At 39.1% G+C, this 27851-nt stretch overlaps 3 protein-coding genes across 4 annotated transcripts in view; 1 reads left to right on the top strand and 2 right to left on the bottom strand.

Moving 5' to 3' along the window:
• The window catches only part of LOC134675221 (uncharacterized), a 75473-nt gene that overhangs the window by 6201 nt on the left and 41421 nt on the right, over positions 1–27851 (bottom strand). The window lies entirely within an intron of this gene.
• On the bottom strand, positions 64–6304 carry LOC134675032 (golgin subfamily A member 7). Its single transcript, XM_063533178.1, has 4 exons — positions 5970–6304; positions 5246–5398; positions 4038–4223; positions 64–2765 (listed from the first exon to the last, which is right to left on the bottom strand). The coding sequence occupies exons 1-3, from the start codon at positions 6120–6122 to the stop codon at positions 4047–4049; spliced, it is 483 nt and encodes a 160-aa protein (XP_063389248.1). The 5' UTR covers positions 6123–6304; the 3' UTR covers positions 64–2765; positions 4038–4046.
• The window catches only part of LOC134675161 (uncharacterized), a 49576-nt gene continuing 32529 nt past the window's right edge, over positions 10805–27851 (top strand). For both annotated transcript variants that reach the window (XM_063533344.1, XM_063533343.1), the window contains exon 1: positions 10805–10930. The gene's annotated coding sequence lies outside the window, so the exon portion shown is untranslated. The remainder of the gene's footprint in view (positions 10931–27851) is intronic.

The following is a 27851-nucleotide window of genomic DNA, read 5'->3' as shown; positions in this document are numbered from 1 at the left end:
GCGTCGAGCGCGGCCATACAGTTGTAGACGCCGACGCTCGAAAGACGCTAGATGTGGGGGGGGCCTTATGAATAAAGCATACCTGGGTTTTGTATAATTAACCTCCTAAGACCCACCATATACTTAAAGTTGTCATATTATTAATTTGAACCTTATTCTATAAGTAAATTGGAACGAACTTCGTTTGTTTTAAAAAGCGAAGAAACGAAAGAAATGCTACTTTAATCGCTTCATGAAATGTTCAAATTAGATTGCACGGTTATGTACATTGTAGGAAATGTACAGTACATTTAGGCCCACTTGCACCGTACCACTAACCCGGGGTTAACCGGTTAAACCTGGAGTTACCATTGTTACCAGTACAATTTGACACTGGGTTAACGGTTTAACAGCTTAACCCCGGGTTAGTGGGATGGTGCAAGAGGGCCTGTCTTAGGAGGTTAATATTGAATTAACATTAAAAATTAAACGTAAGGGAAGATCGTTTTGGCGTTGGATGTAACTTTATACACATCAAATTAACCATCACTCAAACTTGGCTATTTTTAACCCGTTCTCTTGAAGGAGTAAATGTTTAGAAATATAGTAACAATAGAGTGCTCTCTCCATACATCAGTTTTAATAACAAAACGACTATTATTTTCGCAGTCGACATCTAGCATCGAGTAGCGGAATTATCAGTACCGCTACTTGATACTAGAAATCTCTAGTGTCGCGACTCATAAAAAGCCGGGCAAGTGCGAGTCGGACTCGCGCACGAAGGGTTCCGTACCATAATGCAAAAAAAAAACAAAAAAAGCAAAAAAGAAAACGGTCACCCATCCAAGTACTGACCACTCCCGACGTTGCTTAACTTTGGTCAAAAATCACGTTTGTTGTATGGGAGCCCCATTCAAATCTTTATTTTATTCTGTTTTTAGTATTTGTTGTTATAGCGGCAACAGAAATACATCATCTGTGAAAATTTCAACTGTCTAGCTATCACGGTCCGTGAGATACAGCCTGGTGACAGACGGACGGACGGACAGCGAAGTCTTAGTAATAGGGTCCCGTTTTTCCCTTTGGGTACGGAACCCTAAAAATTGTATTGAACAACAATTTACAACTAATATTACTTTTAATATTAGCTTCTGCTTTCAGAAGGAGTTGAAAATAGAGTTCCGGTTAATCCAATTAGAATATTAACTCAAAATTTTTGAACATTAGACTTTTCGGTCGTCGGAACATCTATTGTCAAGTAGCAGTAGGTACTAATAATTCCGCTACTCGATGCTAGATGTCGACTGCGAAAATAATAGTCGTTCTGGTACTAACACTGATGTATGGAGTGAGCACTCTAATGTATTTTTTTCTCTATAGCCGAGGATAGCTTACAATGTATTCGGTTTTACCCTTTCTCTGGGGAACTACGTTAACGAGTACTACTTCGGATGTCTTAAGCTCATCAATGATTATATGAGATAAAAAAGTTGGCTACGCTGCGCAAATAAATGGGTAGTTGAAAATAGAGTTCCGGTTAATCCAATTAGAATATTAACTCAAAATTTTTGATTGTATTTCAAACCTTCAACATTGATTCAGCAAATAGGCCACCAGGGCACTTTTACACGTCAAGATTGAATTTAAAATGGGTGTGCTTACAATGGGTGCTAGGCGACGATATACATACATACTTATATACATAGAAAACATGACTCAGGAACAAAGGTTTGTGTTCATTACACAAATAAATGCCCTTGCTGGGATTCGAATCCAGGACCGTCACAGGCAGGGTCACTACCTAGGCCAGACCGGTCGTCATCGAGGATATAACCAACGGAGACGCCATGTCTATAATTTTCGGTACAAAATAGTCTGCCGTTTTTTGCGGGGGAGGGGCACATCAAATGTATACGTAATAACGTCACCATAGCCATGTCAGTCCATACATGTGTTTGACATGTGGTTGACCATTGGCCGCCTTTTTTCGACAGAGGGGAACGCCTGTTAATGACCACTCCGTTGGTTATATTCTCTAAGGTCGTCATAGTTCTTCACTTTAATACGAAGTCGCGTGTAAAAATAAAAATAAATGCTCAACACCATAAATTTTATGATTGCCACAAAGCTTACTTGAATACCTATATCTTATATAAACTCTCTTCATCTTAGGGTTTGCAGTCGCATCCTAAAGAATCTTTGGCAAGCCAAGAATTGGCACAGGCCAATACATTGCCTTTTCCTGGCCGCCAGTCTACAAGGTTTTCCCGAAATATCCTAATATATTCCAATTAATCCAGCTTTGGGGCTGTCCATAAATTACGTCATCGATTTTTGACGATTTTTGACCCCCCCTCCCCTATAATCATCAAAAAATCATGCTTCAAATGACTCCATTTCCTAGTCCTACTTCATGCTACCGTCATCCGATGTCCAGACCCCCCCTCCCCTAATTTGAAATGACGTAATTTATGAATAGCCCCTTTGATGATTCCCAAAAAATCTAATTTGGACCTTAAATCGGAACGCTAAAGTTGAAATTCTAGTGGCGCGTATGTGGTCGATAAATCGTACTATGCCTGGAAAAGGACTAAACCCGCTTTTATTTAAAATTACAATGACTTCTATCTTGCCACATTTTTTGCGTAGCGCAACCAAAACCTTATTTCAACTTTCCAAAAGCCATTACCTTATTTAGTTAAAATTTCCAAAAATCACATTGTTTACTGGCATAAACGTGTTTAAAACCAGTACCGTAACTGTTACATGAAGAACTCCCGATTCTCCTGGAACAAGTAATAATAGTACATTACTACAGTCGCCATCAAATATATCGGAGCGGCCAAGGTGTTCACAATATCTGAACACGCACTCTAACGCCCTGACAATAGGGGCGTGTTCAGATATTTGTGAGCACCTTGACCGCTCCGATATATCTGATGGCGACTGTACAAACGCCGGGGAGTGGGGAACTAGGGTCTCCCCAGATGGGTCCCTATTGTTTCCCATAGTTTTTAGTCATAATGTATTGTTTGTCCGTCTAAAGGAGAACAGCCACGAAAGTTTTCTGCCCAAGCTCAAACAGACAAGACTACCCGTCCTATTCCCACCGTATTATTAAGAGAGGGACGGGCAGTCTATCTCGCATGCGAGATACTGTCGCGGCAGTCCTGTGCTAGGGCTACTAACTGACGCGCACTGTGCGGATCCTCAATATAATAGCGGAAAATATTGACATATTCTCATGTTCCTTGAATGAATTCACAATATCAGCATTGTAGTTATATATTATGTTATAGACGAAATGACATACTTTAGATTTTTGTTAATAGTTACACTATTGTCTTAGGTTTACTGGAAAAAAAGGTGTAAGTGTGGAAATAAAAAAAAAAAAAAAATAAATAAATAAATAAACTGCTTGTTTAAAGAACTTGCAATGTTACAAATACCAATCATTTTATTCTCATATTTTGACAGTTTTCTGTACAGTGTGGAAAGATAAGTCGGGCCCTGGAGGGAACCTACCTTAAATCCTAAAGCTGGCTCATTTTACTTAAAGGAGACATTCCGTTATTTTTAAAAAGAAACAAAACTGCATTCAAAGATTTTCTAAAACTCGCTTGCCTCGCCCGGGACTCGAACCGACCGCCTAAAAATTCCACAAAATAAAAACTCGCAACTTTATTCTACTAGTCGATATGACAGTTAATGTTAATGACAACATTTCTCCAAGAAACATTAGGTCTTACACTCGTCTGTCGTACAAAATATCCATAAAATCTAATATTTAGTTCTCATGATTTTTTTAGACAAGCCAAATTGAAGAAAAAAAGAAAAATACTTTGAATGCAGTTCTGTTTCTTTTTAAAAATAAAGGAATGTCTCCTTTAAGTAAAATGAGCCAGCTTAAGGATTTAAAGTAGTTTTCCTCCAGGGCCCGACTTATCTTTCCACACTGTATAATATTCTATGGTGAACTAGCGTTACCTAGTTTTTTTATGCAACAGCGCCATCTTTTAGGTAATTTGGATATCAAACTAAACACCGCTCAATTTTACCTGTGGTGGTCAAGTGTGTCGGATCTGATTGGAGTTCCCTGTGGGACTCTGATAGTTGGGCATGTCGATAATAGTGATCTCGATGACCCGGAGCCCCCGGAGGATGGGGTCGGTGATGTGGATGCCTTTGGGGTTGTACACCCGCTCGTTTTGGGTCGCTATGAATTTTGACACTTTCCGGAGGTGCTGAAATTGTATGGTTTGAGGTTAGTTTTGTTACAGATGTAGTGCATAATTATTTTCCATCGTATTTTCTCGAAAACGTTCGTATTAGTCAAGCTACTTCAGTCAACTTCAAAACTTTTTGTACCGAGACTGACTGAAATAGCAAGACACGTTCGTACGTTTCCGTGAAAATACGATGAAGAATAATTATCTCCATCTGTAGTTAGTTGGCGTACTTAGTGCTGTTGTAAGATGTCATGTTATTTTTTTTCAATGGTATTTTAAAATTATATTTATAAAGATGATTTATACTAGTATCGGATAGTGTGTATCTTTAGGTATTTAAATAAATGTAAACAAACAATTTGTGCATTTTCGGGTAGTTATAACATTTATTAGTTAACTGACCAATTACAAAACCACCTGGATCGGTCACTGAATGACCAGACTTTAACCTACATTATTTGATTGTGTAATGTTTTCATCTACCCTCAACTGGCATAAGGAGCCATTTGAGAGTAGAGTTTGTTTACTTTTATTTAAATACCTAAAGATACAGAATATTACCACTTATTATTTCAGTACCATTTCATACCTTGTCACAGTAACAATAGCATGAGGTCTCTAGTTACTTCCATATTGATTGTCACTGTGACAAGGTACATATGAAATGGTACAGAAATTAAATTCATTGATTGTATATAAGTGTATAGTTTCTTTTCAAAAAAAAATAATTATATGTAGGGAAACCCCTGACACAAAAATTACTAGGTTTTATAGGTATATACCCTTAAAACACACCCCAAAAACCTCTGGGTAGTTGTGATTAGTTATCAAGCGGAACCCAGACTCCCATGAGCCGTGGCAAAATGCCGGGATAGTGCGAGGAAGATGAGAAGAAGAGAGGGTGGTAAAACTTGGTGTCATCCCATTCTCTTATTATAAATTAATTTGAAAGGGACAACACTACTGTGTTGCCAATTTTTTATTTCTACTCTTTTTAGATGATTGCATTTATAGTTGTACTAAATTATAATACATACCTTTTCATAATGTGTTTCAGTACAAATGTAGATGAAGTACGCCGTGAGACACGCCAAACAGCCTTCGCAATATGTACTGCAGTCCGCTGTCTCCGCCATCTCAAAATGCTCATTCAATCTTTCCATAGTATACTCGAAGGTTTGTCGTTCAATCTGTAATGAAAAAAGTAATAAACAAAATAAAAAATCCCTTTATTCATTGTACAATGTTTACATAAAAATTTGAAAACAAAACTAAAACTTATAATTCGTGTTTTAATAATGAATCCCTAAAGTCTATTTTTTATTCGGTAGACTAAAATTACATTTCATGGTATGAATATAAAATAACATTCCATAGTATGAAATGTCATTTTAGTCTACGGAAAGAAAAAATAGATTTTAGTGGGTATAGGCCTCCTCCAGTGTTGCCCATAATGCGCGTTTGTCCCTGTCTTGTGCTGTTGACATCTAGTCTGTGCCAGCTATCTTTTTGACTTCTTCTTCCTCCCAACGCACTCGTGGTCTGCCATGGCCTCTTTTGCCAAGTGGGCCTCTCCATTTTGTGACTTCCAATGTCTGTTAGCCTTGCTGTATGGCCTGCCCACTTCCACTTCAGTCTCTTGAATGTTATGGGCATATTTTTTTATTTCACACACATTAACGACCTATAGTGTACACTAGAAACGGTTCAATAACACGCTTTCTACTTTTGCAACAGGCTTATAAACATAGTAATACTCACTCGATCTTCTAGTTCCGGAGGAAATCTAGTCTGGAATTTAACTGCCGTGCCTTCAGAATAGTCTCTTTGGATAAATATCTTTATTCCTTGTTGGGTAGGAGTCTGTTGGCTACCAGGCGTATTAGGGCCAGAGGGGATACGATTATTCGCCATGATTACTCACAATCCAATGTCCAAATCACAAGTAATATAGGTCAAAACAATGTTATTGCATGTCTAGTTGCTGTTTTAACACCTGGAAAAACGTTAGAAACGCTAGAAATCACGAAATCACTGGTTTTTGATTTACAATTTACAACAAGACTATAGTAAATCATAAACTAAACGTCAGTGAGACAGGCCATACTCCATTCATAGAATTTGACGATAAGGATTGCTTGTCTCGCTCTTCTAACATACGGCTGTGCAAGGGAGAATGAGATAAAACATTAAGTGTGAATGTTGCCAAGGGCAAAAAAGATTGCGAAAGTAAAGTACTTAGGCGTTTTTCGATAATGGTTAACCATAACCACGTACAAGAGAAAGAATATTATAGATTCTATAAAGTTTTGTTTCGCTTCGATTAAGTTAAATAATCATTTATTGCGAGTTAAAACAGCAGGTGTAAGTATAAAAAAGGGTAACTAGAGTTACAAAGAAAGATTTGCTAACTTCGCCCGCAATTTGCAAACTTCGGTGTTCGCGTGGTCCTCAGGACTCCAACCCTTTAGCCACTGTAATACAAGTTCTTTAACTTAAGGTTTACTGAAGGAGTTAAAACAAACAACCCGATAGTGGACAAGAACAATTTATTGGTCGGGCCAGTTAAAGTTAATCCATTTATACTTATAAACACTATTTTAACACTTGCACGATTTCGCTATTGGTAATGTCGAATGCAAGGTAAAACTAGATGGTGAGTACTCCAAAATCGAAGTTTAGAAAAAGGTAAAAGGCTTAGCTCTAATCCTCAACTCAGGCCTATAATAAACCGCGAAAATCGAAGTTCGCAAATTGCAGGCATTTTTCTCTGTCACTCTAATTACGCCTTCATTGGAGTAAAAGAAAAAGATCCCCGCAATTTGCGAATTTCGGTTTTCGCGGTAGCGCCTCAGTAGCGACAGTGGACGACCGACTCTCTCAATAGGCTGGCCGGAGGTTCCAATAGCTTCGCCTCTTAGCTGGGCCAACGCCGGCCACTCCAAGGGACGCATTTATGCGTTAGAGGGAGCAAGTGATATTTCTATGTCATTCTAACGCAGTGCAGCGTCCCTTGGAGTGGCCGGCGTTGGCCCAGCTAAGAGGCGAAGCTATTGGAACCTCCGGCCAGGCCAGCCTGTTGAGAGAGTCGTCCACTGTCGCTGGCGCGTTGGCCCATCGTAGGAGCCATCTGACGGGCGGTGCCACCTGCACAGGTTGACTGGCCTACCATAGGCCGCGCCAGTAGACACGTCCCGAAATATTCCGGGTACGGGATTAGTTCCAGCGGGTCGGATCATGCCAGGGCTATAACCGCGAAAATCGAAATTCGCAAATTGCGGGGATTTTTCTCTGTCACTCTAATTACGCCTTCGTTGTAGTAAAAGAGAAAGAATTCTGCAATTTGCGAATTTCGGTTTTCGCGGTAGCAGCTCAGGAATCGTAGTACGTGCCACGTGAGAATCCGTTTCACACAGGAACACAAGGTTAACACAAGGTTTAGGAGGTTTAGGTAACCCTTTGGGTTATATAATATATTAGCATAAAGCCCCCTCCAGACTATGCGCGTGAATCGCGGGCGAAGCCGCGAACGCGAGTGTGGAGTCGATTTCGCTGTCTGCGAAAATCGACGCCACACTCGCGTTCTCGGCTTCGCGCCGCGATTCGCGCACGAGTGTGGAGGAAGCTTAACATTCAGCGTTATGCGGCAGCATAGTAAGCGTAATAATTGTATTTCAAATGTGATAAATTTCATCGGACCGTTAGTAAATAACCGACAATGCGGCACTAACCTAAGAACACTTAAATCCCTAAATTATATTATGTACATTCGAATCTTTCATAAACCAAATAAATTAGCATATTTTTATGTCAATTCTTTTCTTTCTCACTGAAACGAAATTCATCCCAATTTACTACACAATAAGGTTTGATTTAAGGGCCACCCCACACTAACGTCTTTCGAGCGTCGTCGTCTTGCCAGCGCCGGCGCAACGGCGACGCAACTTTTGCTTTGCGTCAACACAACGTCAGCGCGACGATAATAGCGTTTATCGAGCGCCAGCGTCTCACCAGCGGCCATGCAGCGACGACGCGACGTCTCTAACGTCTTAACGTCGGCGTTTTGTCAGCATCTTGTCAGCGCCTGCACAGCGTTCTTGCCCTGACGAGACGCTAGTGTAGGGTGGCCCTAAAATAGGACATTTTTGCGTTCACATAGATCTGTTAGAAATTTTCAAACATTACAGCATTGGAAGATTTTGAAGTACCTACCTATAGTTCGTTTTTTTAGCATTAGAAAGAACTCCACAGAAGCAATCGTGTAGATTTTATCAGGCTCTTTAATTGTTAATAATTATTGAATTATCTAATGTAGCATGGTCAATACATACAATTTACTTCAAATTATTACCGCTAAAAGTGCCGGATTTGGAACCACAAGCTTACTTCTGCGAAGTTCTTTCTAATGCTAAAAGAAACGGACTGTAGGTAGGTTATATCGTAACTCTCGTAAGTATAGTATATATATATAAGTATGCGTTTTTCAAAGTCGAAAGTGGGATTAGCATAGACAGATATTCAGACGCTAAGAAAGACGTCAAAAGAATTGGGCGCTAGATTTAATGCAGAAATTGGAAATAAGCGCAGCCCGGTCGGCTGTCGCTTTCGAAGAGCCAGTGGCACATTCTTAACCATTAGTTATACACTGCATGGGGCATTCTAGAAGTGTCGGAGACGTGACGCTATTATTTAACACCTCCAGTAGGGCTAAGATGGTCAGGGGGCGATTTTTAAATTTCGATCGCTCGATTTCGTCACTCAAAAATCGGTGGAATACCGCGTTAAAGCTTATTTTTGAAATACGAGCGGTATAAATTTGGAATTGAGTGGTATTGACCACTCGTTTTCAATTCTATAGCCCCCTCCAGACTATGCGCGTGAATCGCGGGCGAAGCCGCGAACGCGAGTGTGGAGTCGATTTCGCTGTCTGCGAAAATCGACTCCACACTCGCGTTCGCGGCTTCGCCCGCGATTCACGCGCACAGTCTGGAGGGGGCTTATTAGTAGAATTAAAATGCCTGGTAGTGAAGTGAAGATATTATTGAACAAAATACACGAAATCGAGCGGTCGGAATTCAAAAATCGGCCCCCTGCTTTTTCTCATTTGTCACCATACGTGCCTGTCCCGTTCTAACAAATACGTAAGTGTGAAAGTGAAGCGACCATGGTATTTAAACGCAGTTTTCTTTCTATTTAAAAATAAAAGAATGTTTCCTTTAAGTAAAATGAGCTAACTTAAGATTTTAAGGCATTTTCTCTCCGGGGCGCATACATTTTTTCCACACTGTATAATACAGATGTCTGCAGGTTATTAACGCAGCTGTCATATTTTATTGAAATGTAATGTATGATGACTATGGTGCCACCTGGGTGTGGGACATATTATTGACCACCAAGGTCTCCATTTCAGCTCAGGAAAAAATATTTTGTGTGTCCGAATGTTTTTCAACCGATTCTCATGGCGTTTTGTGAGCTCTGCCGCTCACAGAACCACTAAATAGGCAGATTATGTCAACCCGTGAAAGTTGCAATTTTTCCTACGCCGCAAGTGTGCTGTCTACGCTTGTACCTATTTGACACATGACTAGCAACCCCAGAGGTATGGATACCCAGAGGGTTAACATTAACATTTAATTTACTCTTAAGTAGGTAAGTAGTTACGTTTTTGAATCTCACAAACATTTAGATTACTTATGCGACTTCGAATGTCATAAATTAATCAGCGCTAGTTTCTTGACAAAAGTATGACTAGTAAAAAGTTAACTGTAGCTTAATGCGTAGTTACCGTGACGCCACTGGCCCTCCGTATGCGGTCAAAGACCCAGATCCACACCTTGCTCTTGGAGAACTCGGTTTGGCAAACTCGCGAATAGTGATGTCCTATAGATGAGATCGATACATCGATGTCAATAGTTTTAAGTTTGATTTTTTTTGTTATGCATGTGTTTGCTCTAGGTATATGTATGTAATACTAATATCTATATCAATTTTTTTATAATAATATTATTCGATCTAAATATAAACGAAGTCACAGTTAAGTATTTATCATGTATTTACATATTATTATGTACCTACATATTTTGGGTTATGTAAGGATGTAGCTAAAGGCTAATGTATAGATGGTCAAGATCTTGTCAGTAGAAAAATGCGCGAAATTCAAACTACTGAACAGATCTGCTTGATTTACTGAACCGTATTTCGTTGGAAGACAATAAACATTTCGCGATTTCGAGGTTGGTCCCGTAGTAAAAGTTGCAATCTCGAAACTTCCCTGGCAACAGGAATGCACTTATTATTTAGCCATCCTGTATACATTTTCATTTTCATTCCTAATGGAAGTAAATCTTAAGTCGTTAATCATGCTGGTTCAATACCATTTTTCAGTTCAAAGGGCGGCAAATTCTAAGACGTAGGCGCAAGGTACGTTCTTTCCTTGTAATTTTGAATTTCGCACCTTTCCATTAACAAATTTAGTTTGCCTGCCTATGTAAACTATCGATAAGTTTCCTGACATCACTAAACGTGATGGAGAGCAGAGCTAGTCCCTCTCTGTCCCTCCCACCCAGAGAGCGCGAGATCAAACTTAGTAACTCAAGCGATACTCCGCGCGTCGCATGCGTGGCCGGCTTTACGATTTGCCGTGTATGTAAGCTTTGTAAACAAAACTTTTTTTTAATTTGTGAAAGTGGCCAGTTGCAACGGACTTGGATTATGGATTAGAGGTATTTTTGTTTTTATTTATTATCTATGATTTTGTTTGAGAAGATTGCTACGATATTCTACTCGGCTTTCCTGACCTAGGTCATGCTCAATGCCCTAATATCAGCTGCTTTCCTAATATAGGCCACCTAGTTTAAATATAGAGTTGTGTGTAGCCTAAAAAGGCTGCTGAAGATAGGTTGGTTCACTATACTTGCAATTAACACAGACGGTGATACTTGAATACTGTAAATTACCTACTCGAATACTACTTAAGGTTTAAGGTACTGTCTTATCATTTTATAGGTGACAACATTAGGTCGACTAAAACCCAGTTCCCATAGCTGTGCAAGAGTAGAGTGAGATTCAAATATTTAAAGTTTATGAGCTTTGACTATTATTTATACTTCCCCCCCCATGTTTTTATTGGGTAAATACGGATATAAAATAGAGCGGATTATTTGATCTGATAAAATTTTTGAGTAATTTTATTGTTATTTTTGGCATTCCCGCTTACACGTGATATCTGTTCTGACCCCCCCTCCCCCATCGTGATCATTCGTGATATTTTTCTTACCCCCACCCCCCCTCTAAACGATTACATGATTTCTGGACGACCCCTAGCCGGTAACTATCTAAAATTGCATGCCATTTGTTGTAAGGTTCAATTCAAATATATAGCCGGTTAAACAAGTTTGTCAGTAGCAAAAGGCGCGAAATTCTAATTTTCGATGGGAAGATTTATACTTGGTCAAGCAGATCTTGTCAGTAGAAAAAGGCGGCAAATTTGAAAAATGTAGGCGCGAAGGGATATCGTCCCATAGAAAATTTGAATTTCGCGCCTTTTTTTACTGACAAGATTTGCTTGACCGTCTATATCCTTCCCGCCTACATTTTTAAATTTGCCGCTTTTTTGTACTGACACAAATGGCTTGACAGACTATAATATTCCGGTCCGAAGTAAAGTAGCTAGTAAGTATAAATAACAGCGAAGGACGCAGTGAAAGCAAGGTCGGTATAAGGATGTGCCTACATGGCCTACATATATATGATGGTCCTTTCGTTCATAGTGGCCACTTTCTAAGCGTAATGTTTATTCATATTATGACTTAATTTGGTAGTTTTAAATGGTTATGACGTAAATGTCGAGAATCGAAGATGGGAGCGGTATCCAGACGGGTCTGATCAAATCGGTCGATTTGATCAGAAATGAAATTGGCGTCAATCACCAATTTTAGATTTATGGTGATATTATCTAGAGCCCTCTAAATTGAAAAGATGCCCCAGATCGAAAATACTGGCTTCACAAAATTGGTATCTTTGCGTCCGGTACCTCATTTTATCGGTAATATCGATCATTCTTGGCGGTTGAATTCGGCGAGCCAAATTGGCGTTTGCGTCCGCACGTCCTGATTTGATCGGGCAATATAATCAGATTGTCGAAAAATTGACTAGTCTGGATACGCCTTGGTTCTAAGTTAGGCTTGGTTTAACGAACTCTGTTGTCATGAGCGACCAGAGTGGTGTTACCATGCACGCCACTTACTACCGTGCAGAAAGGAAACTTCCTACAAAATCGAAGTTTGACAGCGGTTCAGGGTCGCTCATGCTGTCCCTTTCTAATATAACACAATCCCTTTCGGTTATTTAGGGTTGTCAAAATTCAAGCCATTATCTTATCTGTGGTTGTGCACGCAAAGGGACGTCATGTTGTGTCAACCCTAATAATTGCTCGGAGCAATGCTGAGCCGAGCGAAGCAAGAATACACCAAAATTGGTGTGGAACGGATGTACTTGTAGCTACCTGTAACAAAGCGTCGAAATCGCGGAGTGAGGCACGACTGCCGCTATCTCAATATTGCAGTAATTTTCAAGTTAAGGTGGCCACTTACAAGCCTTCCAACAGTCCAAATAGCGTGGCTACAATCCAAAATCGGTCAGTGAATGTCATAAACGTACAATGTTTAATATTAGGATGCCGTCCATTTGGATGAATCCATTGTAACGGCATCCATTTGGAAGGCTCGTTAATGGCCTGCTTTAGCTACTGTCTCAGAACAAACTCACTGCATTGGATGCATTTTAATAAGAGTAAAAAAAAGCCGGACGATACGAACGCGAGAGGAAGATAAAATACTTTCTCGCAGTCGAGAAACTATCTGCGCATACATTAGTGATGATTGTGCATAATGCAGTGTAGTCAGGCGATATAGTCACACATGGACACTAATCTCTGCTAAAGTCTGACCGGAATTATGATCAAGCGCCATGTTGCGGAATTTCACTGGTACCGTAAAATGGGGCGAGTAGAGTCAAAACTAAAATTCAAACCTCGATAACATTTTATTTTTATATATGGAAACTGAATGGTGGAACCTATACAGGGTGATTCAGGAGACGTGAGCAGGACTAACACTGCTCATTTCGTAAATTATAAGCAACTGTTTCGTATCAGTATTAGTGAGATTAACGTTAATTTTCTAGTCGTGTTGAAAAAAAAAGTTATTGATTTATTTACGACATGCATGGTCACCCTACAATTAGAATACTAAACTACCGATATTGTGTGTCAAATTGAATGTCATCACGGTCTGGTTACTTTTGATAACTCGTATCTCACTCAAGTTTGACAGTTTATTTTGTTCGTAATCATAATGCTGTCATTACGGTTAAAGAGGTTTTATGTTTATTAATTAGGTCTTGTAGGGTGACCATGATTGTAGAGAATTAAATTTGCCCTCGCCAAAAAGTTAAAAAATAGTAAAAAGTGTGGTTGTTTCACCTAAATACGACGGTGAGCGATCAATTATCAGTTACTGAATGTGCAGGGTTAGTCCTGCTCACGTCTCATGAATCACCCTGTATAATAAGTCGTTAAACCGTGAACCGTGTCGTAAGTGATAAGACCGCCTGTTGTTTACCTCGGTTTGTATTTCTGTTTTCTTTTGTATTGTCTTCTTTTATTGAGGTGTGCAATAAAGAGTATTTGTATTGTATTGTAATAAGTGTTCCGGACGTTTGTATTTTATTTTGGGTAGTTCCATTCCATAACTTTGACGATGAAGAGGAAAACCCACCTTACCCCTTAGTGCCTCGTGAGAGGGGTGAGAGGGGTTTTCATACAAAGGTGATTTTGGAAGATTGTTAGATCGATTTTTTTTTATTATGCGTATTACTATAACTCCATTTTAAATTGGAATACATTATTTTTGTAGCAGTAGCCTTAAAATCCCTTCCCACCCCCCTCTCAAACCTTATCTCCCCATTCATAACCCACCTCTCCCCGCGAAACCTACTTACCCAAAACTAGTACTTAAAAAAAACACGACCACTACTACCACGACCACTACCACCACCACCACCACACCACCACACACCACGACCACTTTTGACTTGCACGTTATCTTTTTACGCGGATTAGCAAAGTAATATTTTGGTTTTAATTAATATGGATTTCCGCAAAGTAACGCCTGATTCTATTCACTATTTCAAAACTAGTACCGTAAAACGTTACGGTACTAATTTTTTCATACTATTCTGAACTGTCACCCGGTGTCACCATATACATGAGAATAACAGCGGCAGCGTCCTCTTGACAATAATCATCATATTACTGGTCAGGCTTTACAACAGTATGGGTTTTATTTTACTCATCACTTTTTGGGAGGTTTGTATTAGAAGCTGAAATGTCAATAGAGTCAGACCTAGAAAAGTCTGCAGCGATTTTGATAGCCCACGTTGGCGTTGGCGTTGGCCCAACGTGAAGAGGAGCCCTTAAGTATACTACACTACTAAACACGCGTAGTAAAAATCCGAAAATTGACAAAATGGAGTTTAGAGCGTTATGCTTCTAAGGGCCCCCCCACATCTGGCGTCTTTCGAGCGTCGGCGTCTACAATTCTATGGCCGACGTCGACGCAACGTCGACGCAGCGTCGACGCAACTGCGCAGCGACGTCATTTTCCATAGCGCTGACCAGACGCCGACAGACGCCGACGCTCGAAAGACGCTAGATGTGGGGGGGGGGGCCTTAAGCACAAAAAGTACTTGCGCGTAAGCAATGATTGCTCGCTCTACTAACAACTAGCAGTTTATCAACAGATTACAATGTTTGACTTTAGTAACACACGAAATACACACATAACGGTGACTAGTTATGGACCTGGGCATTATTGAAATATGGTTCAAAGTGGGTCACTTTTAATAAGTTCGTTGGTGTGGGAAACGCCATTGTTTTGATTTGGGGTTAATCTGAAACCTCGACCAGTTGATGAGTATATTTTTTTCCTTTAGTTAAAAAAGGGTTTAATAAGTTTCTTTTGGTAATTCTCTCTCCCTCCCTCTCCCCTAAGAACGTCATACTGTCATAAAAAACCGGTCAAGTGCGAGTCAGATTTCGTCATCTATAGGAGGTAAAGTACTATTTTGTGTATTTTTTTCAAAATTGTAGGCCAAGTAGTTTCAGAGATAAAGGGGTGGGGGAGGGGGAGAATGGCCGCACAGATAGACAGACGCACGAGTGATCCTATAAGGGTTCCGTTTTTTGCTTTTGAGGTACGGAACCCTAAAAATTGACATTAATGATGACAATATCACACTTTGTCATTGCAAATGTCATGCAGCTTACAATTAGTCCGACTCATTTAGGCCCATTTATGCGCCACTTGCACCATCCCACTAACCCGAGCTTAAGCGATTAAGCCGTTAACCCAGTGTAAATTGTACTGGTAACCATGGTAACTCCAGGTTTAACCGGTTAACCCCGGGTTAGTGGGTGCAAGTGGCCCTCTGTAGTTTAACAGTGATATTCAAAAGAGGCAATAATTTCTTAAAGGATGTCATACTTAATTACTTAGTATTTATTTATTAAAAACCCAACACGCCCCTTAATTACCAATAATTTATGGCCAAAATGGCCATGGCCTTAAAGGTTGGCACTTTCTCTTCAGGAATGGACCTTTTGAGGTCACCGTTGACGAATTTCCATTTTTCGAGAAACGAATATACATGATGACACCGGAATTAACATAAACTAGAACTTTTTTGAACAGAACGAGGCCAGTAAGGCTCTTAACATTTAAAACTAAATAGACGGCGATTTGGAGCAAATCTTCTATTTATAGTTTATTTCTAAAGACCAAGAAAAGTCTGCAGCATTTTTGTAGTCGTAGTTGCTAGTATACCTGTTTTCGTCAATTTATTTTATTTATTTAATATATTTATTTCGGATAACAAGATCCATACATTTTAATAGTTATATTACATATATAAATAACTAGAAATCAGAATAAGTAACCTATAGCATTCGCAATATTTATCTGATATTGCAGAATGATATTTAGGTAATGACAATGAGTTATGAGATTAGCTAATTGAAATGCAAAAATATACATAAACAACCTAGGTATATCGAAATTAATACCGGTTAATATTTAATATGTATTATTAACAATTACCGGTATTCGGTCCCTGTTAATGTTAGGTAGTCATAGTAATATTAATACCTATTAGGTAGGTATAATGGAATCTATTACATCTCTGACCGAGTCTTTTGAATATTTTACAAAAGCTGTACCTACTTATTAATACATTTTCCCCAGTAGTCAACACTTAAGGTCTTCACACCTTGCTACATTGAGAAAGGGTCTACAAAATGGTCATTTACCAACGCACGACGAGATACAATATAATTTTTCCGACAAAGAAGGTCTTGAGACTCTTGATCTGTTGACACGGATCAACCGCATCATTAGCGGTGTAGCCAGTTCTCGGAAAATCATCAGAGCTATTGCGGCCTATGATGGTCGCGCTTTCAACTTCGTTTTTTAAGAGTTAGAAGTATGTACGTATGATACAAACCTAATCATGCATATCTGACGCACTATTATAGAATACATTCAACTTTTTAAATCGAATAAAAAGGAAACATCAAGGAGAAAGAAATGTTTTGCACTCTTGAAGAAAAAGCGATTTTGCCCAATGTTTTCAAAGAAAGACAGACTTTGGAGCTAGTGAGGTGAAAATTTTTATTCAGTGTTTATTTTAAGTAGTTATGATCATTCTACTTCCTCAGTGAACTTTTCACTTTTCCGCATTTTGCTTCAAAGTATACCATAACTATTCTTTCCCCATAACTTTGCCATACGCAAACAACCCATTTGTTTAACAATATTTTGTAATGAGACTTTTCCTTGTGATTGACTCCTCCATTGTGTTCTCAGTGAAAATTTGACCTGAATTTCTACAGTGTTTCTAAATTATATGACGAAGTAAACAATAACAGAATAACTTGTGAAGATTTCAAAATTTATAGTTTGGTTGAAGCGAGAACATCTAATAATGTGTATAAATTATAGTAAGATTTAGGCTTTTAAATATGACCTCGATAGGCATTTAGCATTTAATTAATGGATAGATAGGTAGGTTTTTTTGACTATTTAATAACGAAATGGTGATTTGTTTTACATTGCTAATATTGACCTGACCGAGCAAGCTAAAGATCTCAAAATTAGAGACTAGCGAGTGGTTCAGTAAGTGATATCGTGAGGGTTGCGAGGGTATCAAGGCACATAATAAACTTGGACTTTAACGGTAGAATATGATGGAATTTGCATTAATTCTAATTTAAGATCTCATCAATGTACCATATTCTGACAAATAAATACATTTCATTTGCTTTGCTGCACTAAACTTTTCAACTTTAAAGTTCAATTAAAACGGAAAAAATAATGTGGGCATTTTGCGTTCTAGACCCTTTGCGATGTAGACTAATTGCGATTTATGCAAAACAACACACTAGTCATTTTGCGTTCTAGACCATCTGCGGATAACCCAAACTATTTCATATCAAATCTAAATCATCATATTAGCCCATTATCGCCCACTGCTGAGCATAGGCCTCTCTTCTAGTACGCCACTTGTCCCGGTCCTGAGCTAATCTCATCCAGAAGTGACCCGCAATTTTCCGGATGTCGTCCACCCAACGAGCCAACTGACGCCAATCTAAATGAATGTCATTAAATATTTATCGTTTAAAACATAATTTAGAAGTCAGTTCTATCGACGTTCTACCAGACAAAATACTATAGGAATAAGGACTATACGAATAGGTGTGGTAAAAATTAGATTTTATGGGATCACATCGATGTCTGTCCATCTGTTGTGGGTTTTTTATTTATTTATGAATCTCTTACTGTTATTGCGTTTTCCTCAACAGCTTTCTTCTAACTTGTTTCTGATTAAGTAAATTTAAATAAAATTACCAATCTTCAAAGGCCGGTTTGACGGGAGAAATTATGTGCTGACGTCGCAATAGTGCGAGGACACATAATTTTATAAGTCGATGTCGATAAAAAAAACCGGCCAAGTGCGAGTCGGACTCGCACACGAAGGGTTCCGTACCATTATCTAAAAAAACGGTCACCCATCCAAGTACTGACCCCACCCGACGTTGCTTAACTTCGGTCAAAAATGACGTTTGTTGTATGGGAGCCCCACTTAAATCTTTATTTTATTATGTTTTTAGTATTTGTTGTTATAGCGGCAACAGAAATACGTCAACTGTGAAAATATCAGCTGTCTAGCTATCACGGTTCGTGAGATACAGCCTGGTGACAGACGGACGGACGGACGGACGGACGGACAGCGGAGTCTTAGTAATAGGATCCCGTTTTACCCTTTGGGTACGGAACCCTAAAAACAAAATTTCCTAAAGAAACTCCTATGAAACAAACAAAATTTAAAAAGACATCAACGCGTGCCGACTGAACCTCATTCACTTTGATTACTATACAACACCTTATCTTAAGTACCTACTATTTAAGACTAATGCCTTGAGCATAATAACGAGGACCATCGCGCCGCACCGCGGTCACAACGAGATCGCTTACATAGGACACTTCTATGGGCATCAAAGGATTGAAAACTTTCAACTTTCAAGATTCTTACAGATTCTGTCAAACAACATCCCATTTGACAGTATCTGTCAACAATAATACTTAAGTAATTTTATTTTGTACTTAACCATGACAAAATATGATCTTACACTAAATTTGACAAAAAAACTGTCAAATTTGACAGTTTGACAGATCATGTCAATATACACTGGGACACTATAACATGTCACTTTGTACCAAATATTCCCATACGAAACCCAAAAAGTCGCCCAAAAATATATAAGCACAGCGATCACTGGGGCTGCAAGTGCGTTGCCGGCCCTTAAGATGAGAAATGCAGTCTACAAAAAATTACCCAACATTGACATTTAGTACTAAACTATGACAAAATATAATACTCTACACTAAATTTGACAAAAACGAACAAATTTGACAGTTTGACAGATTATGTCAATATACATTATGCCATGTCACTTTGTACTAAATATTACCATACACATAAATGCATGTATATAAGTGGCGTACACGAAGAGAGGCCTATAGGTCAGCAGTGGGCGACTGAAAGCGAAAATGATGATGATGATGATTACCATATAATTACCTATTCTATTCTATTCTATTCTATTCAATAATAATATTTAAGTAATTTTATTTTGTACTTAACCATGACAAAATATGATCTTACACTAAATTTGACAAAAACTGTCAAATTTGACAGTTTGACAGATCATGTCAATATACACTGGAACACTGTAACATGTCCCTTTGTACCAAATATTCCCATACGAAACCCAAAAACTCGCCCAAAAATACATAAGCACAGCGATCACTGGGGCTGCAAGTGCGTTGCCGGCCCTTAAGATGAGAAATGCAGTCTACAAAAAATTACCCAACATTGACATTTAGTACTAAACTATGACAAAATATAATACTTTACACTAAATTTGACAAAAAAAAAATTGACAGTTTGACAGATTATGTCAATATACATTATGCCATGTCACTTACTAAATATTACCATACACATAAATGCATGTATATAAGTGGCGTACATGAAGAGAGGCCTATACTCAGCAGTGGGCGACTGAAAGCGAAAATGATGATGATGATGATGATGATGATGATGATGATGATGATTACCATATAAATCATGACCCGAACTTTCTAACCCGAAATTACAAAAAAAAAATTAATCTATGTAAAACGGTCAAGTGCGAGTCGGATTTCAATATATCCATACAAAAAGTCATCAGCGCCTGATGGAGTTAATAGCAAAGTTTTTTCGTAAATTCGTACCTTCAGAACGATATATCTCGAAAACGGTAAGAGATAAAGCAAAATGGACTTCAGTTTTGAGCTGACGTTAGTACAAAGTACTAAACGATTAATGCATTTCCGTATACATAGACCTTTTTTGGGACCGATTTGGACAAAAAAAAAATCAAAAAATGAAAAATAAAAATTTGACCCGGGTCTAAAATCTTTATTTTTAAAGCTAAAGAGATTAAAAAAAAACCGTTTCTGTAAAATTTTAATATCTTTTGTTCAACCCGAAATCCAACCATATAGTCTTGTAACTTTAATTTAAAAAAAAATAACTTTGGTCAAAAATCACGTTTGTTGTATGGGAGCCCCATTTAAATCTTTATTTTATTCTGTTTTTAGTATTTGTTGTTATAGCGGCAACAGAAATACATAATCTGTGAAAATTTCAACTGTCTAGCTATCACGGTTCGTGAGATACAGCCTGGTGACAGACGGACGGACGGACGGACGGACGGACGGACGGACGGACGGACAGCGAAGTCTTAGTAATAGGGTCCCGTTTTACCCTTTGGGTACGGAACCCTAAAAAAGAACGATGGTACTACCGTTATGGATTTCAGAAATATTATAGTTGTACACATAATTAAAATGAACTGTTTGTATTTTTTTAATATTTTACCTATATAAGTAATTTTTTTTTTTCTAAATAATTAATAATGTAAACTTACCAACCTAATGTAATATTATGTAACAACCTGACATGTAAAATAATGAGTTGTATTGGTTGTATCAATACATTTCTGATTCCGATTCAAAAATGCATGGAGCTGGTGTGGTGAAAAGTGCATTTTTGCTCCCGTCAAACCGGGCTTTGACTAACTTCATTTTTATTAACGTAAAACTTGTTTTGGGTTTTTGGGTCAATATTAAATAAATAAAATAAAATAAAAAAATGTTTTATTGCCACAACTACCAAAAAAGAAAAAGTAATAAGTACACGAGAGAAAAACAAAATACACTTCATTTCACAAGGACGTTAAATATACAAAACATGCACAAAAATATGTGGTATAGGCAATGGGTACCAATCTCAGCTTTTTGCTAGATATATACCCAGCGCTAATTTTTATACGGGTCCCTTTTTTTGACAGGTCGGTCTATATACTTAGGTATTAATATGCCTATATAGTTAAATACAATAAATCGGATTCATTATATCAAGACGGATTCATTATATTGAAATTTCGTTTGGATTATATTGTACTGTAATATTTGTTAATATAAAAATTAGTTCATAATGTGACATACATACATAATTAGGATAAGTTACTGTAATTTCATAATGACATAATTAATATAAAATGAGTATGTACATATTTGTACCTGTTCATACTTTTGTACCATTTCTTTTGTAGTGTGCAATAAAGCATTTTATTATTATTATTATGTCTGTCTTTTACAAATTCTCGGGACCATGGGGTCCCGGGCATTTGGAAGGCGTGCGTGGGGCCGAAGCCAACACGTAGAGGCCCCTTGTAATAAGACAATTTACTCTAAATGTAATGTGACACCAACCGACGATTATCCCTGTTTGCACTATAGTAGTGCACCCAAGGACAAGCCCCGGTTAGTGTAGGACTATTGCAAGAAAAGGTACAAAAAGAAACCGGGCTATTGCGTTGAGTTGCTAGTGGGCTAGTAACCGGGACTATGGAGGAGACTATGGCACCTGCCCTGCTCATATGTTAAAAACATGAAAAAATGGGCCAGGTGGTGACTCGCCAACTCACAATATGGGTCCCCGAAAACGGCCGCTCGCACGGAGCGACAAGGGGACAACATCACGTGAGCGGCTCAGGGCGTGGAGAGGTGTGCACCGCTTTCTACCCAGTGGCTGTAGGCAGCCACTGTGCCAACTCGCGTCTTAGGCATATTTCACTTCCGCCCTGCGAGCATATAGCTCTGACACCCCACTCTGGACGGCCGGTTAAGGCAAGCCAGAGGTGAGAGTCCTGCGGCCCCTGCTCAGTGTTCACTCCAGCCGGCCAATGAAGGCAAGCTGGAGAGAGGGGCCTGACCGACTCTCGGGGGTATGGGACCCAAGGGACGTCACTTCCCTTTCAGCTCGCCACAAGCTGCCCTGGGGGCTTATTATTATTATTATTATTTGTATCTCCTTTCTGGATTTCACGGGCTTATAAATCCCGGTCTTTTGATAGGCTTGCGTGGGGATACTGATCCAACACGTAGAGGCCCTTTGGAGAGCTTTAATGTCATGTAGAACGCCTGCTGGAACCCGTTCACAGGCGCAACAATAGACACCCATGAACCGGTCGCAGCAGGCATTGGGACTATTGTAGAAAAAGTGAACAGTATTCCGGTCTATGGATTGATGTTTGGGTGGACAATGAGACTGGGCTATTGTAAAAGAGGTCCGGACACCTGCCATAACAATGTTAACACCGTCATCGAGGCAGGCGGTGACTCGCCGCTGACTAGATGGGCCCCTGAATCTGCCGTCGCGAAGACGACCAGGAGCAACATCGGTGTGAGCGGCTCAGGGGTGTCGAGAGGTGTGCGCCGCTTTCTACCCAGTGACTGTTAACAGCCACTGTGCCAACTCGCGTCTTATGCATCTTTCACTTCCACCCCTGGAGCATATAGCTCTAGCGACTCCTCTTTGGACGGCCAATGAAGGCGAGCCAGAGCTGAGAGTCCTGCGGGTCCCCTTGGGGTCCACTCCGACCGACGAAGACACGCCGGAGACGGAGACCCTGACCGACTCTCGGGAGCACTCGGGTCCGTGGGGTCGTTACTCCCCAACAGCTCGCCACAAGCTGCCCTGCGGGCTTATTATTATTATTATTATGTACCTATTAAATGACATAATTCGTAATGACTAATGAAACAGTGGATAGAATTGTATAAAATACTTATTAAAATGTATTCACAACACTATTAGCACGTAAGGTTGATCTGTAAGTGTTGGTATGTATAAAATACACAAATAAACAAAAAAAAAGTAATGTAGTTGAAATTGTCGACAGTTGAGAAAGTCTAAATATGTACCTAATTGCATTTTCTATGTCCCATCTCGCCGTAAAACATACATAAATGCTAACATTGTAAACTTATACCTCTTACGTATCTTTTGATTATTGAATAGTGACAGTTGCTTGCCTCTGAGGGCCTAGCCAATGTGACAGTTTATAGGTAGGAAAGAGCGAGTAACCTGCATTTGTCCCTTGGTACCTACTGTTCCGATTCAGAATACAGCTGTAGTAATGTCATGCTGCCAAACTGCTGCAGAAATGCTGCCAACTGCACTGCTTCAGGAAACGTCAAAGGCAAAACGTCAGGGCACCGACTTTGGCTAGGAGGCCGTTAATAGTTATTTGTTTTACAAGGAGGCAAAGTTGTTGTTTAACCGCTCGTGCTCATATATCCGAGCAAGCGAAAGATTCCAAAATTGAACCACGAGCGTAGCGAGTGGTTCGGAAAATGGAATCTTGAGCGTTGCGAGGGTTTCCAAGCACGAGGGTTAAACAAAATTTGCCCCCAAGTGAAACACAAAAATTTTCACCACACCAACCCGAAGCAAATACTAAATGTAAATTATCATACAAAATCAAACCAAATCAAATCCAAATGAATGTCATTAAATATTTATCATCCAAAATCATCATTCAAAAGTCAATTCTACCAGCAAACATAAGAAATCAACTCAAACTTTGCATTTGGTTACTTTTCCTCACATGTGAATAAACTGCAACTTTGCTATCAGTTTTTGAAATGCAAAGCCTTTCCGAGCTGGTGTGGTGAAAAATATACAATTAATACCGTATCGAGAATCCAGGAACTTTCAGTATTGCCCACGTATAAAATAGGAAGTTAATGGGGTCCTGGGTTCCGGACATGCAGTCATGCAGTGAAAGTTTACCGATGACGCGAGCTGACGGATTCGGTGAAAAAAAACTGGTTCTTTTCGGATTTTATGGCTACCAGTTTTGTCTTACGGCAAGTGCATGGGAATTTTTTGAAATTTGCTGGCTGTGGGTATTTCCTGTAGTTCCTATACTGCAAAACGTAATTCAAGACCAAAAAAATAAAAAAGTACCTAATTAATTCGTAATTCAAGATCAAAAAAGACAATGTTGCCACACACAGTAAATTCGTATTTATAATTACGCCAAGATAATTTATTTATTAGTAATTTTACTCCTACGATTTACTAGTACTTTTATTTACTTATTTTTACATAAATATTTACAAGACGCGCTTGTAAAAAGTGGCAACATTTCTTACTTTTTTTGGTCTTGAATTACGTTTTGCAGTTTAGGTACATATTAATCATGTTAATAAAATTTTCCAAGGCCGCAAACATATGTGACACGCTCTTATGGCTCTACAAATAAGATCGTGTCAGATTTGGCGGGCTACGTTGTGTAACATATTATTGCAGGTGACTGTATACTATTTTTTTTCATCAATTCTTTAAAATCCTCAAAAAATTGCATAAAAATACAAAATGGTGATGTCATGGAGTGGCCATTTTGGCATAATTAGGTAACCTACCAATAATATAAGTGTGCCCTATAAAAATTTAAAAACATGCTTATTTTTTGCCGACTATACTTTGAAACTGCAAAAGAATTGGTCTAAAACAGTATTTTATACAATCGTGTTATAATGGAGAGCGTTTTAGTGAGTACCGTCAGTACCGCGCGTAGGCCACGAAGCATGCTGAGTGGCCTAAGTAACGAGATTGAAAAGCTTGATTATATGCTGCCCAAGCCAACGTCGGGATGTATTAAGTATAGGGTAGGGATGTATACGAGACGAGATATAATCCGTTTCCATAGTATTATTAATCGTTGGTAGCCTAGTGCTGAGGCGTACGACTTTGAATCCGGAGATCGGGGGTTAGAACCCCGGCTCGTACCAATGCGTTTGTCAGAACCTATGTATGAAACATTATTTAATATTTAGTAACCCAGTCTATGTTTGGTGCCCTAGTTTTCTTCTTGCGTTGGTATGCCCGATGGAAGTTGCTTTAGTAAAAACTACCTTCGCTGACTCTTTGGGAATAGGTTGCCGAACAAACCCATCCAAGGCATCCAAGCTCCGAGCGAGCCTGGCATAAAACCAATGATAATGATGACTTGATTGTTAAATTAAAAGTACACTAAACACATTCTAATCTTTATAGTTAAAGTGAGATAGCGATAACGTATATATCAAGGCACCAAGCGCAAAGGAAATTTCACTAGTTCGCTCTCGAAATTAAAAGTCCGAGTCAAGACAACATTCACTCACGATACAGCAATGGAATAGATTGCTGATAATGTTAATCTTGGGTGAAAAGCAATGAAGTAACAAATAGACTATCAAAGAATTAAACGTACCTATGCAGAATGTGACCTCATCAGAAAAGGGTTCATTATTGAATTTTTTTTTATAATTGAGCTTAATAGAATCTGATTTTCTCAGAATTGAATTTTTTGTGGATTGATTTGAAGACATACCTACTCAGTATTAAACTTATTACCAATACGACCTCATGTGAGTTGGACGATTTCAGAAGCTAAATAAGAAACTGGAAAAGTCAGGATGGAACCTATTCCGAATTTGGTAAACTCCGCCCAAGACTGCAATTCCGCCACTGTACGAGGGATGAGATGATTGGTAATAGTCTGAGAGTCTGAGAAGCTGATTATACAATAAACGCTTCAATGAGAGAAACAGATAGCGTTTAATAAGGGTCCCCTAGACCCAAATGGTGGAAAGATTTGCTGGCTATGGATGAGGTCTTGGTCGCTCAGATGGCAGAGCGCTGGAGTATCGATTCAGAGTCCGTCAGTTCAAGTCTCACACAAGGCAGTAATTTTTCCACTTTTAAATTTATTCAAAGCTTAGAAAGAGATAGAATAAAAATACTTTAATTCATTTTCTTGATCATTTTCACTGTCACCTGCATCACGTTCGCATGTTTACTAAACGCCTGTATCTTTGGGCTTACACTAACTTGGTATTCGTATGCAATTCTAAACCAAAATGTAGTAAAGCATAAACAATTTGTTTGTACTTAAGCCTGTTTTCTTTTAAATACTGACCTGCGTTCGCCACGCGACCGTCCCAGGCACGCGTTGAAAGCGGAACGGAAAAAACAGTTTCAGATTCTGCTCATTCCACACTTATTGATGAACAAACAATTTGGTGCCTTATTAGTAACCGCAAATGATCTAAATTAGCTCGTTAGCGTGATTTGAAGTTTATAATAAATATGATTGCGCTGGTACGGAGTGTTCACTTTCGTTTTCTTATGGGTAGGGAGAGTGATAATCATATATTTGTTAGTTAAATGGCATATTACAGTGACCTTGATTGATTCATTTATTTGAGTGATTTCTGATAAATGATCATCATCATATCAGCCAGAGGACGTCCACTGCTGGACATAGGCCTCCCCCAAAGAGACTATGGTCTTGCGCCACCCGCATCCAGCGGACTCCCGCGATCTTTACCAGGCCGCGTAGCCAAGATGCCAATCGCTTACGCTCCGTAGTCATCGAGACGCAGCTATCACTGTCCCGCTAATATGGAAGAGTGATAGAGAGACATAATGCTTTTCGTTGTCGAAGCGATAGCGATTGTAACCTTGGCTAGGCCGGCAGGTCGTCAGTCCACCTTGTGGGGGGTCTACCCACGCTGCGCCTTCAACTGCTGATGATTGATGAATGACAATTAAAGATAATTAATTAACTTAGAGAATGGGTATGTTGGATGAAAACCGGCAGAATACGCAGGCAATAAGCTCTTGGCATTGCAATTGCAAAGGGGCGAATTGCCAAATGTCTGAAAACCTGTGTGTTAGATGAAGATGTCCAGGAAAGTAACTTGAAAAGCAGAAAAGTAAAGCACAAATGTAAAGATAGAGATAATAAAAAATATTGCAAAGAAAGAAATAATACAGATAAAGTAGGTGTACATACAAGTTTCTTTCAAGAGTTGGTGCATAACTGACTTGACTTTCGAAGATTCCAGAAATGCCAGGCCTGTATCGCGGGAGACCAGATGTATATTATATGTAATGCAATTTAACGAGGAAAGAAAGATATTTTTACAATTGAAGGGGATGATGACTTGTATAAATTAATTTTTGAAAAGTTGCGCTAAATTTAACCTACTTAAGATAAATAATGGCTATGCATTAAACTCGACACCTTTCACTTATAAAAAGCGAATGCATTAAGGATGTCTGAATGCAAATAACTCTAACCTTTACTCATTATTATCTATGTATATTTACGATAATGGAACCTGTTCCATGTGTGATAATGATCAGTTTCTCATTGCGACTGACACTGCATTAAAACTTTCAATATCTCAACTTTATTTGTACAGTCACGCTCCTTGATTGTTACTCCAGGGTTCTAGCTAAATTGGACATTCCATAACGTAAGTATGGAACAGCCAATTTCCTCTTTTTCGCACGTTCTTCGGCATCCTCTCTTTCTCTCTTTCGTCCCTCGCAACGTAAGTGGTCTAGCATAAGTTGCGTTCTCACGCGCGAGTCCATACTTGAAGTCGCGCTAGATGTATGGATGGAGTCGTGCGCGAGAACGCAACTGATGCTAGCAACCGGCGTATTATGGATGGTTTTATCCATCTTTATCCACGTGATAAAATAACTGTCACTTTTTTAACACCGTGGGATAGAAAGTGACGGACACGGTTTTATCACGCTGTCACGTAGACAAGAACGACCACCATAATATATCCG

The sequence above is a fragment of the Cydia fagiglandana genome, chromosome 21 (genome assembly GCF_963556715.1).
Source record: "Cydia fagiglandana chromosome 21, ilCydFagi1.1, whole genome shotgun sequence".
Lineage (NCBI taxonomy): Eukaryota > Metazoa > Arthropoda > Insecta > Lepidoptera > Tortricidae > Cydia > Cydia fagiglandana.
The sequence above is the reverse complement of the archived record's forward strand: the minus strand, read 5'-3'. Positions and strand labels throughout refer to the sequence as shown.

Excerpts from the sequence above, each read along its gene's own strand:
- LOC134675032 (XM_063533178.1), bottom strand. The coding sequence starts at position 6,122 with ATGGCGAATAATCGTATCCCCTCTGGCCCTAATACGCCTGGTAGCCAA. Across the intron at positions 5,399-5,969 it reads CTCCGGAACTAGAAGATCGA|ATTGAACGACAAACCTTCGA; the intron begins GTGAGTATTACT and ends TTTTCATTACAG. Across the intron at positions 4,224-5,245 it reads CTGAAACACATTATGAAAAG|CACCTCCGGAAAGTGTCAAA; the intron begins GTATGTATTATA and ends ATACAATTTCAG.